Source organism: Syzygium oleosum, unplaced genomic scaffold, assembly GCF_021117445.2.
Source record: "Syzygium oleosum isolate NSW1041296 unplaced genomic scaffold, Sole_v2.1 Sole_v2.13, whole genome shotgun sequence".
Taxonomy (NCBI): Eukaryota; Viridiplantae; Streptophyta; class Magnoliopsida; order Myrtales; family Myrtaceae; genus Syzygium; species Syzygium oleosum.
This window is the reverse complement of record NW_026607497.1, coordinates 3,185,299-3,199,439: the sequence shown is the minus strand read 5'-3', so window position 1 is coordinate 3,199,439 and position 14,141 is coordinate 3,185,299. Positions and strand designations below refer to the sequence as shown.

Here is a 14,141-nt window from a genome sequence, read left to right as displayed (position 1 = left end):
TGACGCATGGGAGTTGTTTTGTTAACAAATAAGCTTGGTTTAATCGGTAGTTAAGGTAGCGTTTTACTCGATTTTGATGATGTTTCTCGCTTAATTGATGGGATTGCAAGTTCGATAATTCGAGTAACTTTCATAGTTTGATTGTAGGCGTTTCAGAGTGAGTGGTGCTTAGCTTTTCTTCGAGTTTTCAAAAGTGTTATAATATGAGTTATAAAATGGCATTTTATTGCATAAATATCTGGATCGATCATTTACTACTATTTGGTTATTTGTGAATAATTTTAGAAACGTATTATGAAAGGTATTGTGAAAATTTATATATATATATATATATATATATATATATATATTATTTTTAGGAATCTAGATTATAAAATGAGTTCCGAAATGCTTTACGAAAAATATTTCTAGCAAATGAGCTGAGTTGCGAAAGATATGTTTGATTTGTGAAATGAATTCTGGTTTATGAGATCGAGTCTGGATAAGATTTCTCGTAATGGGGATGGTTTGATGCTTGATATCGCCGTGAACCCGATTAGGGGTTTCCGGCTATGCATACTAGTTTGAGGATGTCCTTTGTGGCCAAGTCATCAACTGATAATAGGTGGAGATCTTGTCAAGGCAGAATCTTGATCACCTTGTCAACAGGTGTTGTGTCATGACCGTGAATTAATATTGAGCAATAGATTCGTTGATGGAATAGATCATTGACGTGTATTTTATTATGATATTGATCAATTGATTGGACTATTGATATTTGTTAGGATATTATGGGTTTAATGAATGTTTCTGATATTTATATGATTGTGTTAAAGCAATATAACTCATTCTGATCTTCTATGTGTATTATATACTGGATTTGAGATATTGAGTTATGGTATTGTTTTGTAAAAGTGCATAGTAGATACTTGATTTGCTTAAAAGAGATGTACTACTTACTCACTGAGCCATGATTGCTCATTACATTCATCTTAAATGCTTCAGGTGCCTTGGTTAGCGGTCAATAGAATGTAAGTGTTTGCGTTATCGCGAGGGCATTTTGATAGTGGGATTATTAGGTATGAACTTAGTTAGTTGTATATTTCAGAGGTGTATATGATAGGGATGAATTTGTTGGGTTTAGTTGTTGGTTAGAGATGTACATATTCTTTTGATAGATTATAGAAAATTTAATATTATAACTAGAGGTGTTAATATGGATCACTAACCCATTTATTAACTCAGGTTTAGTGGGCCCAGATTGAATATGGGTCACTTAAAATTTTTAAAATTGGTCAAACTGAGTTTGAAACATTAAAGCCTAGGTTTACATGGGTTTGCAACAAACCTCTGTTCAACCCATATAGACCCATTTAAGTAATTAACTTTTTTTTGGGGCAAATATAATTTATTAACTTAAACTACCAGTCGCCGGTTTCCACCCATGATCGCTGCTCACTGCTCACCGCCGGTCTTCGATGGCCGTCGATCGCTGTCACTGTCGGTCTTTGCTATCACCGGTTGTTAATCATTGCCATCTCTGGTCGTTGCCGATCATCGGTCACCACCGTCTCCAGTCATCAGTTGTCATTGGCCGCTGGTCATTGTCGGTCGCCGGTCGCTTATCTCCACCGTAGCTAGCCGTTGATCGGCCCCTCACCGGATTTAGTAGAAAAAAAAAAGAAAAAAAAGAGAAAGAAAAAAGAAAATATAAAAAACAAAAAATTCAAAAACTGGAAAAAAAATTATAGAAATGGTAAACTAGCATAAATTTTTAAAAAATCATAAGAAACAAGTTTTTATATATTTTGTTAAATATGAAAATGTTTTAGCAATACTGGTAGGTCGAGTATGCATTGGGTCGGGTACGGGTCGAGAAGTTTGCATTGAACTAAATGGTTCATAAACGGGTTAAATGGGTCAATTTAGATTGGATCATTTATGATCCGACCAATTCATTTGATAGGTCTAATTATAACAAATCGGTTTAATATATATATAAAACAAACCGGTCAATTGATAATATGTTTTATGATTGAGTAAATCCATGCCCGTTGGCAGATTTTGATTGGGGTTACCTTATACAGATCATAATCTTGAATTATAATTGATATATAGACCCAACAAGATACGTTGGGGTGTGTTCTTTTCTTCTTCAACATAAAAGTAGCACAACAAAGACATAATAGGGCAGCGCTTGTTTAAGCCGTACAGGGGACTCCTCCTTGGACGCACAACAAAGACATAAGAAGGATTAACAACGAGCCGAGGAGAGGTCTCCTCCTTGGACGCACGAAAGAGAGCAAGGCGCTCGGAAATTACTTTGTAATGTGACTTTTATGTCCAATTGAGCTGTTTATTTATAAATACTTTGAGTTTGGATGTAATTTAGGTGTGAAAAGTACGTTAGCGTATGAGCGATTATAACTCTGGTTCTCTGATTATTAATAAATTAGTTGTTGCTGGCTTTTCCGTAGAGTAGGCATCGACATTTGAATCGAATCATGTAAATTTTTAATGTCATTTATCGTTCCTTGTTTAATTTCGTGATGATTTAGTTGCAAGAACGTGTATATTTCCGCGTTAATTGTTCAACGTTAACAAAGCTAAAGTCAATAGACTTGAGTGATGATGGACACGTTAAATTTGACTTCAAAGATCAACTCATTCAATAATTTTGTACCTCGCTCAGTGTTTGACACGCGGTAAGTCATGTATACTACAGTTATGATGGCTTGGGCCAGGTCAGGTGTTCAACCGTGTTCTTTTGACAGCCCTGCCTCACTGTAATATACATTGATTTACCACGTGTTCCTTCGTACCATCGAGATCATAGAAACGGCCTCTAGCTGAACTGTGACTTTGAAAGTACGTCAAAAGACGTGTACAAAACAAAATAGTCAAGAATCATGTTTTAGATATCAGTCATCATCCGATCTTTTTGTCGTTAGACTGGGCAATAAATTAGTCTGAAAGTCCCACATTGTTTTGCATGTTATTCCTTTTCTCTTTCTTGGATCACAAATCATTGCTTTGTTTATGGACGGTCGAAATGGAACATTGCCATTGGGGCCTATTTCGCACATGTTGCCATTATGGGGCTCTTCAGCTGGACATGATAATAAAGTCAGGACAATAGAATTTGTTGCTCTTATTATTTTGATTGATGGCCTGATAGTGTGGTTGGACTCGTTCTATTAAGACCAAGCAACATATACTCGACACTTTAGAGTTACTAACGCCGTTTACCGGGGCTAACATTCAAAAGCTTATAACATTTCTCCTTCCGACCTTCCAGCACCGGGGTAGGTGTCAGACTCCATACATCGTGTTACCACTTAGCAGAGTCTTGTGTTTTTAATAAAACAGTCGCTACCCCCTGGTATGTGCCGCTTTCCTAATCAAAAGATAGGCGAGCACCCCTTCTCCCGAAGTTATGAGATCATTTTGCCGAGTTCCTAAGGCAGTATATATAACCACTACTCATATAGAAGGTTAGAGGGTCGATTTTATTTATCTCTATGAACAATCATTGGCAATGAATTTTAGTAAAAAGGCCTTCACCAAGTTGCTTGAGCCACTGAATCATAAAAACGATAATCCTTTACTGTAGCCCTCATCTCGCGCTAAACAGTCCAATATCGGCAAGGAAGCCACAGATTCGTGTACACAAATATCGCGTTTCACGGAAGACGCAACTGCAATCCATGCCTTAAGAACCTTTTCAGATTGTTTTTAGCATTGTTATCTAAAATTTGAGAACATGATGAAGAGTGTAGGTCACTGCACCGTTCACTCATCGAAGTGCTTAGTTATAGTGATTGGAGACCATCTTCTGATCCTTTTACCTTCATGCACCGAGAAAGCTTGACTAGATTCTGCACTGCAGGCAACATCCTCGACCGGATGTTCATCGACCTTCCGGCATTGTGATTGTGACGATATTCCTTGTGTACAATTTTTCCATTATTAAAGATGTCTCTGTGCTCGATGGAGCTCTCTCCATGAAGAACCCGGGCTGTTTAGGCTGTGGCAAGATTGCTTCCTCATTCGCTAACATGAAAACGACTGAGGACATTGTTGGCCCATCTCCGGAAACTTTTGGATGCATAGCAAAGCAACATGAATGCATCTCTCTACTTGGGATGCGATGAAGGAGTCGCATAGAGATTCATTCAGAAGCTCCAAGGACCTCCCTGTGCTCCACAGCAACCATGCCTAGGACAAATCCATTCATGTCATTAAACATCATATAAAAGACATGAGATTATATAACCATACTGTACTTACATGCCCAAGAAGGTTGTGTTGATGATCAGGATGGCAGAACCCTCTGTTCCTTTTGTTACTTGCTATCTCTAGCAAAATCACACCAAGGCTAAAAACATCGGATTTCACAGAGAATTTTCCATCAAAAGCATATTCCGGGGACATATAGCCACTGCATTAAGAATATTGCACACTTAAATCTACCCGATGTTCATGAACAGTTGCTCGTTGATCAAGATGAGAAACTTACTAGGTACCAATGATTCTTCTCGTTCTCGCTTCTCTTACATCGCCTCCAAAGATTCTTGTGAGGCCAAAGTCTGAGATTTCAGGATTGAGATCAGCATCTAACGATATATTGCTTGTTTTGAGATCTCTGTGAATGACTTCTAGTTTTGAATCTTGGTGAAGATAGAGAAGTCCTCTTGCAATTCCTAGAACTGTCAAAGCGACTTTTCCACGCTAACAAGAAGCTTCTGTTATCATCTGCACATGTTCAACCCAGTGTTAGTCTTAACACTTCAGCTTGGCACTCTAAAGAAAATGAGTTCATCAATTAGCGATTTGGCTGAATATCCATGCAGAGGCACAAATGACATACAGACTGATAGCATGGGGGTCTAGTGAAAAGGAAATGAAAAGGATCAATGAGCTTGAACCGAAAATGAAATAATCCAAGCTTTTATTTGGCATATACTCGTATATTAACATTCTTTCGTCTCCCTCGATGCAACAGCCAAGAAGCCCGACCAGATTTCTATGCTGAAGTCTGGCAATTAGGAGCACTTCATTCATAAACTCTTCCAGACCTTGTCATGAACTTTTGGACAGCCTCTTCACCGCTATTTCTTGACCCATGGAGAGATCTCCCTGCATTTTTTTTTTTCAATTGCATAAGCTTATCTGGTTCTTTAAACTCGCAAGTTTTCATAGATTAATTTACAAGCCAAAGCCACCCACTCCAATCATGTTGGTCTCTGAGAAATGTCCAGTAGCAACAGCAACGGTAGAAAAATCAAAGAATGGTAAATTGTCTGTAAATCATTGTCTTCCTTCTGACTTTGCAAGCCTACAAGGATGAACACTATCTATCACATGAAAGTAAAATTAGTTGGTCATGGTTTGACAACAGAATTTCAGCTCAAATCTTCACAGCAAATAGGGGACTGGATTACGAACAAGCTTACCTCTTCTTTTCATTCTGGTCTTCTTCATAATACTCAATGCCAAACCAGCTATGAACAATCCAGAAATGACTGAAGCCACTATGACAGTCAACAGTCTTTTCTTATTGACAGATCTGTGGATGAAATCTAGAATAGCCAAGAAAAAGTGCGTTAACTAATCTCAGAAAATTTTATGATCATAAGCTGAAGAAGCAACCAAAAATAGTGCAGCAAAAGTATAAGCAAACTAGTAGTAAATAGTCTGGTGCAAGATCATGATTAATCCAGCATTACTTTGTACACAATTGAAACAAAAAAGCAAGATCATCGCAGCATAGAAAAGAGATTGCTAACTGAATCACTATGTACATATCTACCTAAATCAGAAGCAGGTAATCTTTTGTAAATATTTTGTTCGTTGTTGACTTGTTCAGATTCTCTTATATCAATGAGATCGCCGAACCACATCAAACAGCCACTCCCTCCTCCTCTAACATCTGAATTAGCATAAGCCATACAAGAACAGTTCTTTAGACAATCCACCTTGCACTCCGCAATGCTCATATTCTTGTTTACCAAGAAGTCTACCAGGTCTGGTAGCTTCAACATTGAAAGTTTTAGAAAGCCTTCTCCATGAGAGCAATTCAACTAAGCTTTCCTAATGCACCCACCGGTTGAATTCAGTACTTGCCACTCTTCTTGGGACTTGGGCATGAAACCTTGCAAGCACTGGTTTATAGGGTCTTTGTTACTTCTGCAGACACCATTAGCACCGCACTGTCCATAGTTATCACATGGATCACAGGGAAATGAGATCATAACATCCTATGTAGAGCTCCCTTTCTGCCTTAGAAAACGATGCACAAGACCAGACTGATTCAATCTGACTATGGTGATGATATCATCCCTTGAAGATTTAAAATCAAAATATACATCTGTTTCATTGTTAACAAATATTGGCCTGAAAAGGGTATTTTCACTCACCGGAGTTCCCATGAAATGGACTCCATTCCATGGCCCTGCTCGAAATATTATTGTGGAGCCTCTTTTGCGCAATTCATGTTGGGGCAACCCATTAACATTTATTCCATAGGTAAAGTCTCCAGAGGAAGGATCATCCGTGCTTTTCCAAGAAGTCAGATGCCATTCGAAACCGGTTTTGAGGCTCCATCCCACTTGCATACCAGCTAAAAGGGTGTCAGTTGGATAGTCTAAGCTCTGCCATGAGCATTCACCAGAATGTGAACTTGTAATCTCTGAAACGACAAGGTTACCAGAATCCAACAGCTGTGCAACTGGGTTTTCTAAAACCCTGGATGAATTGGAAGACCAGATGACCCTCTTTGATCGGTTGAGAACAACTAGATTCCTCTCATCACTAAATGTGAGAACACTATTTGAATCGGTGAGTGGTTTGTTTCTGTTGGCGACCCAAACGACTGTTTCAGGACTAAATTTGTGCCATATCCCCAAGTACCTGTACTTGGAGTTTTCTGGAGAGAAGAAGCCAAGCTCAAAGCTTTGGCCTGGAGAGACCAATGTCTCTCCATCTTTAAGGGACTGGCCTTAACTTAAGGTATCAGATGCGATCGAAAAGTTAGTGATATAAATATGACACACAGAGAGTGAAAAAGAGGCAAAAATGAAAGCTTTCCAATTTCCATAAAGCCCTCTGCCATTTTTCCCTTGATCCTCCTGGTCAGTGCCGGTTTTAAAAAACAAAAGATGCTTACCATGAATATCTAGCTGAAGTCTACCTTACAGAATGTTCTGCAATTTTAATAGAGCCGATCACCAGCAACTTCGAGTGGGATATGTAATCAAGGGTCATGAATGTACACTTGGTCGAGAGTTGTTGATTAGGAGACTTAAGATGTCTATTCACGCAATGCAAGAAAGTCATATCTCTCTCCTAACGACTGAGACGGGTTCACAACTGACAAATCTTCCCCAAGCAGGACTATTCGTTGTGTTGAACTAGCCCATGCTTGTAATTCAACACCTTCTAGAGGGAGCATTTAGGCTCTGTTTGGGAGATGAAGGAAAATGGAGGCGATGCAACTTTGGGTAGAAAATGGAGAAGAATTTAAAATTGTGAGAGAGGGTGGAGGGAATTTTGAATTTTCTTATACTCTCCACCCACATTTATTTCACCCCCACACTCCCAAACACAGCATTACTGGTTGATGACCAAACAAGCGTGAAATGCTCAAAAGAAAAGAGGAAGGGTTCTTCAATTTCCCTTGAACAAATTCGGCCAGCACATGTTCTACACGGAGCAGTAGTTTGAGCCGTGTTAGCCACCTTTGGTATATTAGTCTGAATACCTTTTTACGTCAATCGTCATTGCTTAATCCACTTAGCATATGTGCTCTGCGTACAGTAATGTAACAGTCGTTGTTATTGGAAAGATCATGACGCCAATGTTGACTTTTTAGTCAGACATGGTGCAACAGATTTAAAAGGCGTCATATTTACAAGTCTATGGAACACCAGCAGATAGAACCAAGCAGGTGAATGAAGTATGACTAACCCACTACGATCTGCTGATCTGGACTCTTCGGCGCATTGGTCTTTACAAGATAGGCATGGTTCACCCGAGTTCAACAAGGTTTTAAACATTTCAATGGTGTTAACAACTACTCTGCAAAGGTGGCACTGTACAACAGAGGATGCCCAGGTTGGGATTCGACAGCATATGCTTATTGTGTTAGACTGTCAAAGAGTCTAAACAAAGGTCCACATTGACTCCTCATTTGAGAAAATCACTCCACTTCGAACTTTTATTTGAAATTTTCTCTATAAATAATATAATAATTTTATTTGTATGTGAAACAGTAAAGTTATCTCAAAAGTTAAAAAGAAGGATAACAAATCATTGAAATCTATTATGTCTTAGGACTTTTGTTAAAACTTTACCATGATAAATTATTTATCTATCTATCTATCTATATTATTATTATAAACAGTAAATATGTTGCCCACTTTTAGGTTGCCAAAGTATTCATAACAAAAGTATGCCATTTTTGTTAGTATCATATCTACTTCCTCCCTCGTTTAAACACAATTACAATAAAGGATAACTACAACCAACGTGCGCTACGCGCGTCACCTGCGTTTTGTAATGAATTAAAATAATTTTTTATTTTGGATTTTTATTAGGTCCACTGTCAATGTTAAATAGAAGTTACACATTCACCGTTGGATGGTTGATATATGGAAAAGTTAAAGTATCCACACTTGGTTACAAGATTTGTATGCGCTTTATATACTTGCGCTCTCTATTTACATATTAATTTAAACTTTTTTACGTTGTACTTTCTCGCATGGTATCAAGATTCTTTATTTACAGGGTTTATATACTCTCTGACATGAAAAATTGCAAATTTGGATAAGTTTGCAAAATCAAGAGAGGAGAAAACCACAGCTTAATCCTGCTCTCTCTTACATGTCCAAGAAAGTTGTGTTGGTGACTTAAATGGCTGAACCCTCTTTGTCTTTTGCCACTTACAATCTCTAACAAAAGCATTCCAAAGCTAAATTTATTAGATCTCACAGAAAACAGTCCACAGAACACATACTCTGGGGACATGTAGCCTCTATATTGATAGTGATCACTTTTAGTCACCTAATGTAATGTTAAGATTTCAACTCATAGTCATTTTACAATATGTATCCGAATCTGTCGATAAACAAAAGTCTGTGAAATCTGTATCTGTAATAAATCATACGGTTGGGAAATCAAAGTGGAACGGTATTGCTTATGCACTAGATGCAATCAGTGAGAAATACAAAATTTAGTACTTGTTGGACATCATTCTTAATCATTCCTTAACTGACTCAGCATATAATCGACTCAGCATAGTGTCTCTGTCTACAGAAACGTTCCAGTTATTGCATCTCTTGTATTTGTACCCTGCAGGGTGCAACTTCTGAAGATGGAGAAGCCAGGCTATGAAGAGTGGAGGGGGGGACAGAGGACACGTCTGGAAAATTCAATAAGACAGTGCCCCTAAAAATGGAAACTTTTACTTTTCGTGGCTTTTCTGTTTTGTGTTTCTCAAGAAGCAAGCACCAAAATGCCATCAGTCATGGAAGGAGCAAGACGCCAGTGTTGACTCAGTCCGATTTGTTGCACATGGCTAGAAAAGCCGTCAGATTGTAACAAGTCTACGTAGAATCAAGCATATGTATGAAGTACAGACACACCATGATCTACTGATCTGAACGGAGCTAATTGACCTTTCCTAGATTGAAATGTTTTGCCGGCATGCAAATTCAACAAGCGCGTGTTCATTGTTCTAGGCCATACTAAAAGCACAAGAAGCCGAGCAGCTTACATAAAAGTCAAGAGCCTCAACTTTTATCAATTAGTACCAACATTTTATTCTAAACACTCTGTTTCTTTGCTATGCAAATTCTCTTAGTAGGAAAAATGTAAAAAAAAGTTCGATCAAATCATCTTTTTTTATTATCTAGTAGTCAACAATAAAAAAAATGTCACATTTTAATTACTTTCACTGTATATCCTTATTCAAGAACGAATTTCCCTTAGGTCGTCATTAGTTATCTTGTGAAATGCATTTTGTTTCTCTTCACACTTACATGAAGTTCTTTCGTGGAACACTTCAAATTGGGACCATTCATTAATATTTATATTTTCCATCGGCATAGTCTCAAGAGGAAGGATCATCCATGCTTCCCCATGAAGTCAGTTATCGTTCAAAAACCGGTTTTCAAGCTCCATACAACTTTCATACCAGCTAAAAGGGTCAGGAAATGTACACGACCAAAGAAGATATTACTCCTAACATGCATATGAAACTTCCTGAGAATATAAATCATACGTTCAACTGTCACTTGCAGAAGGTGAAAAAGGAATATTTTAGCCATTGGTTCGCTCCTCTGTGGTCAATGGTGTTTTAGACTTGCATACATTGGAGTTTATACCAATCGCACAAATCAAGAAGTCTGGACAACGAACGAAATATATAATCAGTGGCATTTCTCGGATATATTTGCGATTCCTCACAAAAACACACTATCGGCCATCCAACATCGTCACGGTGACGGCATTAATAGAATGGAGTTCTTCATGCGTCGGGGCTGTGCTTAGGTCCATTGAACTTCTTTCCATAAAGAAACCAGGCTGTTTAGGTCGAGGCAAGCTTGCACTTTCATTTCCTAACATGGCGACTACAGAGGACATTGCTGGTCTATCATTGGGAAACTTCTGCACGCATAACAAGCCGATATGGATACATCTTTGCACTTGAGGTTCCACCGAATCATCCAAGCACCCATCAACGAGTTCCATGGCTCTGTCTTCACTCCAAAGCAACCAGGCCTGAAAAAAATTGCATCTCGGGCTTAGAATTGAAAAGAGGGAGATAAGGGAGAGAGAACAACATATGCTCAGGATTTTTTCTCTTACATGTCCGAGAAGGTTATGGTGATGATTTGGGTGGCAGAATCCTCTGTTTCTTTTGCCACTTACAATCTCTAACAAAAGCACACCAAAGCTAAAGATATCAGATTTCACAGAGAATTTTCCGTCGAAGGCATACTCAGGGGACATATAGCCACTGTAATGACAAAATGATTGGTATTAGTCTTCTAACATAACTAGCGGTCCTATTTAGAGATTTTCTGGAACGATGAGTTCTTACTAAGTTCCGATGATTCTCTTTGTTTTTGCTTCTTTCTCATCACTTGCAAAAATTCTTGCCAACCCAAAGTCCGAGATTCTAGGGCTTAGGCTGCCATCCAATAAAATGTTGCTAGCTTTGAGATCCCGGTGAATTACACGAAGTTTAGAATCATGGTGTAGATAAAGAAGACCTTTTGCAATCCCAATGATGATGTCAAAACGTTTTTCCCAATCTAACATTAAGCATCTTTCACGATCTGCATATGCAGATAAGTTTAGTTTAGTCAACCAGAGGAATTAAGTTCGATGCGCGGATAGCATCATGATCAAGTAACATCTTTGAATAAAGGGTCTAGAGGCCTTACCAAAGATGAAATAATCCAAACTCTTGTTTTGCATGTACTCATAGACCAAAATCCTTTCCTCCCTCTCCATGCAACAACCTAGAAGCCCCACAAGATTCCAGTGTTGAAGTTTGGCTATCAGAATTGTTTCATTCTTAAACTCTTCAAGACCTTGTCCTGAATTTCTTGACAGTCTCTTCACTGCTACTTCTTGTCCTGTGAAAAGATTTCCCTGCATTTTGTGGTTTTGGGTAGACATGTTAAACAATGAAATATCATCACTCTGTTTGCAGTAACTTTGTCTTGGAATATGCATGGCTCATCACCTTGTAAACTGGGCCAAAGCCACCAGCTCCAATCAGACTATCTTCAGAAAAACCATTTGTAGCATTAACAATGGTAGCCAGATCAAAAAGTGGCAAATCAATATCTTCCTCCTTGATTTTCGAACCTGAAAAAGGCCAGTTACTACAAAAATCTTTGTCGAAACATATGTTAACCTTACAAAAGGGCCTTAAGGTCTCTTTGCATAGTCTGGAGTTGTACATTCATAGAACCAGTTGCTCTGACCTTTTCTCTTTATTCTGCAATTCCAGATTCGACGGCAGTACACCATGGCCAATAGAAACAAAGCAGCAATTGCTGACATCAGTACGGTAATGACCATCCTTTTCTTCTTGGCAGAATTATGAACGAAATCTAGAATAGAAAAGACTGAGAAGATTAATGCAATCTTCTGTGGTGCTGTTCCTGAATAAGCTGTTTAAAAGATAGAATGTCCAGAGCAAAAAGCAATGACTGGTAAAATAAGTACCTAGTTCAGATTTTGGTAGGCGGATGTATAGAGTTTGCCCGTAGTCATCTTGTTCGTACTCCCTAATGTCAATTAGGCTTCCGAACCACAAGAGACAGCCACTACCTCCTCCTCTAACATCTGAATTAGCATAAGCTGTACAAGAACAATTCTTTAAGCACTCGGACGCACATTCCTTAAGGCTCATGTTCTTGTTCAACCAGAACTCCAACAGATCAGGAAGTTTCACTTTTGCAAGTTTGAGGAACCCTTCTTCCTTGGAACAATCTACTGGTATTCTTCTCATGCATCCACCGGAACAAATGAGGAGATCCCATTCTTCTGGAGACTTCGGTACAAACCCCTTTAAGCAATCACATATCGGAGCTCTGTTAGCTCTACAGATACCATTGGCTCCACAAGTACCGTAAGCATCGCATGGATTGTTGGGTGACGAGTACATGATAGTCCAGGCATTGCTTCTTTTACTTGCAACATAGTACTGGAGCAACCCGGAGTGGTTCATTGTAAGTACCCTTGCGATAAATTCGCTTTTTCTGGCTTCATATGCAAAAAAGATCTCATTTTCACCATAGACGAACACTGACGTGGTCACTTCATTCGATCCCACTGAAGCACCACTGAATTGTTTTCCGTTCCACGATCCTGACCGATATTTCTTGCTGGATCCTAAGCTGACGAGTTCGACTTGAGGCAACCCGTGAATGTTCAACCTACAAGTATAGTCTCCAGGGGAAGGATCATCCATGCTTTTCCAAGAAGTCAGACGTCTTTCTAAACCGATTTTCAAGTCCCATCCTAATTTCATACCGGGCAGTAGTGTGTCGGATGGATGATCAAAACTCTGCCATGAATAGACATCAGAATTCAGACCGGTATTCTCTCTGAGAACAAGATTTCCAGTGTCTAAGAGCTGTGCGACCGGATTTTTCAGAACCCTGGACAAATTTGAAGACCAGATGATACCATTCGATTGGTTGACAAGAACCAGATCTCCATCACGGCTAAACGTGAGAACTCCATGTGAATCAGTGAGTGGATTGTCCCTGTTGGCAACCCAAACAACTATTTCTGGAGTGATCTTGTACCATATGCCGACGTACCTGTTCTGGGAGTTGCCAGGAGAGAAGAAGCCGAGCACAAAGCTTTGGCCTGAAGAGACCAATGTCTCTCCATCCTTCATAGACCAGCCTGAACTCAATGTGTCAGCTGCAGTCGATAAGCAGACAATGAAAAGGAAGATGAAAAAGGTAGGTGCTTCCATGCCTAACTAAATCATGCAGAACCACAAAACCGTGTGAGATTTAGAAGAAAAAATGCATGTGCTTTTGCCAAGCAAGCTAAGTTCTAGGAGACGCACAGGAATGGATTGTGATCACCACTGGCAACTTTCTAAGAAGCTGTCTGGATAGAACTTTTCAGTTGACTCGACTGGTCAACTCACATTTCCTGCAAATATGGAATGGGAGAGATCCTTTCTAGGTCACGGGCAGCACATTTCTTACTTTTAGGACACGTCAGTAAAAAGCTTCTTCTTCTTCATTTGGCCTTTTGCTTGATGATGATTAGCTCATACCTGAACACGCATTAATGTTAGAACCATACCACACTATGCATCGTGAATGACTGTAATCGAGTACTTTCACTGTGCGTTTATCAATGTGATCGTGGCATTAGCCACGGGGCATCATATATTGGCTTTGGCTGAGTTGTGATGTGAAATTGTAAGTACCTTAGAATTTAAAATTGAATACAAGCATAGTCGGAGAATATGTCAAATTATGTCTCGAGTTTGAATCCGTGCATGAAACCTGACCCGATTGGAAGACGGAGATCGATTTGTTAACCGAATCGGTTAAAAGGAAGAAATTTCAAGAAATCCACTTTCCTATTTGGATTAGAATTTCTCCACTTATAGT

At 39.0% G+C, this 14,141-nt stretch overlaps 2 protein-coding genes and 1 pseudogene across 5 annotated transcripts in view; all 3 read right to left on the bottom strand.

Annotated features, from left to right (window-relative positions):
* Positions 1-4,212: 4,212 nt before the first annotated feature.
* The window catches only part of LOC115687700 (G-type lectin S-receptor-like serine/threonine-protein kinase At4g27290), a 68,647-nt gene continuing 58,718 nt past the window's right edge, over positions 4,213-14,141 (bottom strand). Inside the window, exon 6 of the mRNA XM_030613339.2 lies at positions 4,213-4,420. Coding sequence (XP_030469199.2) covers positions 4,228-4,420 — 193 coding nt within the window. The 3' untranslated portion in view covers positions 4,213-4,227. The remainder of the gene's footprint in view (positions 4,421-14,141) is intronic.
* LOC130134597 (G-type lectin S-receptor-like serine/threonine-protein kinase SD1-1) lies at positions 4,498-6,369 on the bottom strand (annotated as a pseudogene).
* On the bottom strand, positions 10,275-13,926 carry LOC115687661 (G-type lectin S-receptor-like serine/threonine-protein kinase At4g27290). Of its 4 annotated transcripts, none has more exons than XM_056316915.1 (8): positions 13,583-13,926; positions 12,223-13,431; positions 11,979-12,107; positions 11,735-11,859; positions 11,430-11,640; positions 11,084-11,321; positions 10,849-10,999; positions 10,275-10,761 (listed from the first exon to the last, which is right to left on the bottom strand). In XM_056316915.1, exons 2-8 carry the CDS (start codon positions 13,403-13,405, stop codon positions 10,456-10,458), a joined length of 2,343 nt encoding a protein of 780 aa, XP_056172890.1. In that variant the 5' UTR covers positions 13,406-13,431; positions 13,583-13,926; the 3' UTR covers positions 10,275-10,455. The 4 variants fall into 4 exon arrangements, with proteins under 4 accessions (XP_056172890.1, XP_056172892.1, XP_056172891.1 ...); XM_056316917.1 differs by having other exon boundaries at positions 12,223-13,413; XM_056316916.1 differs by having other exon boundaries at positions 13,667-13,926.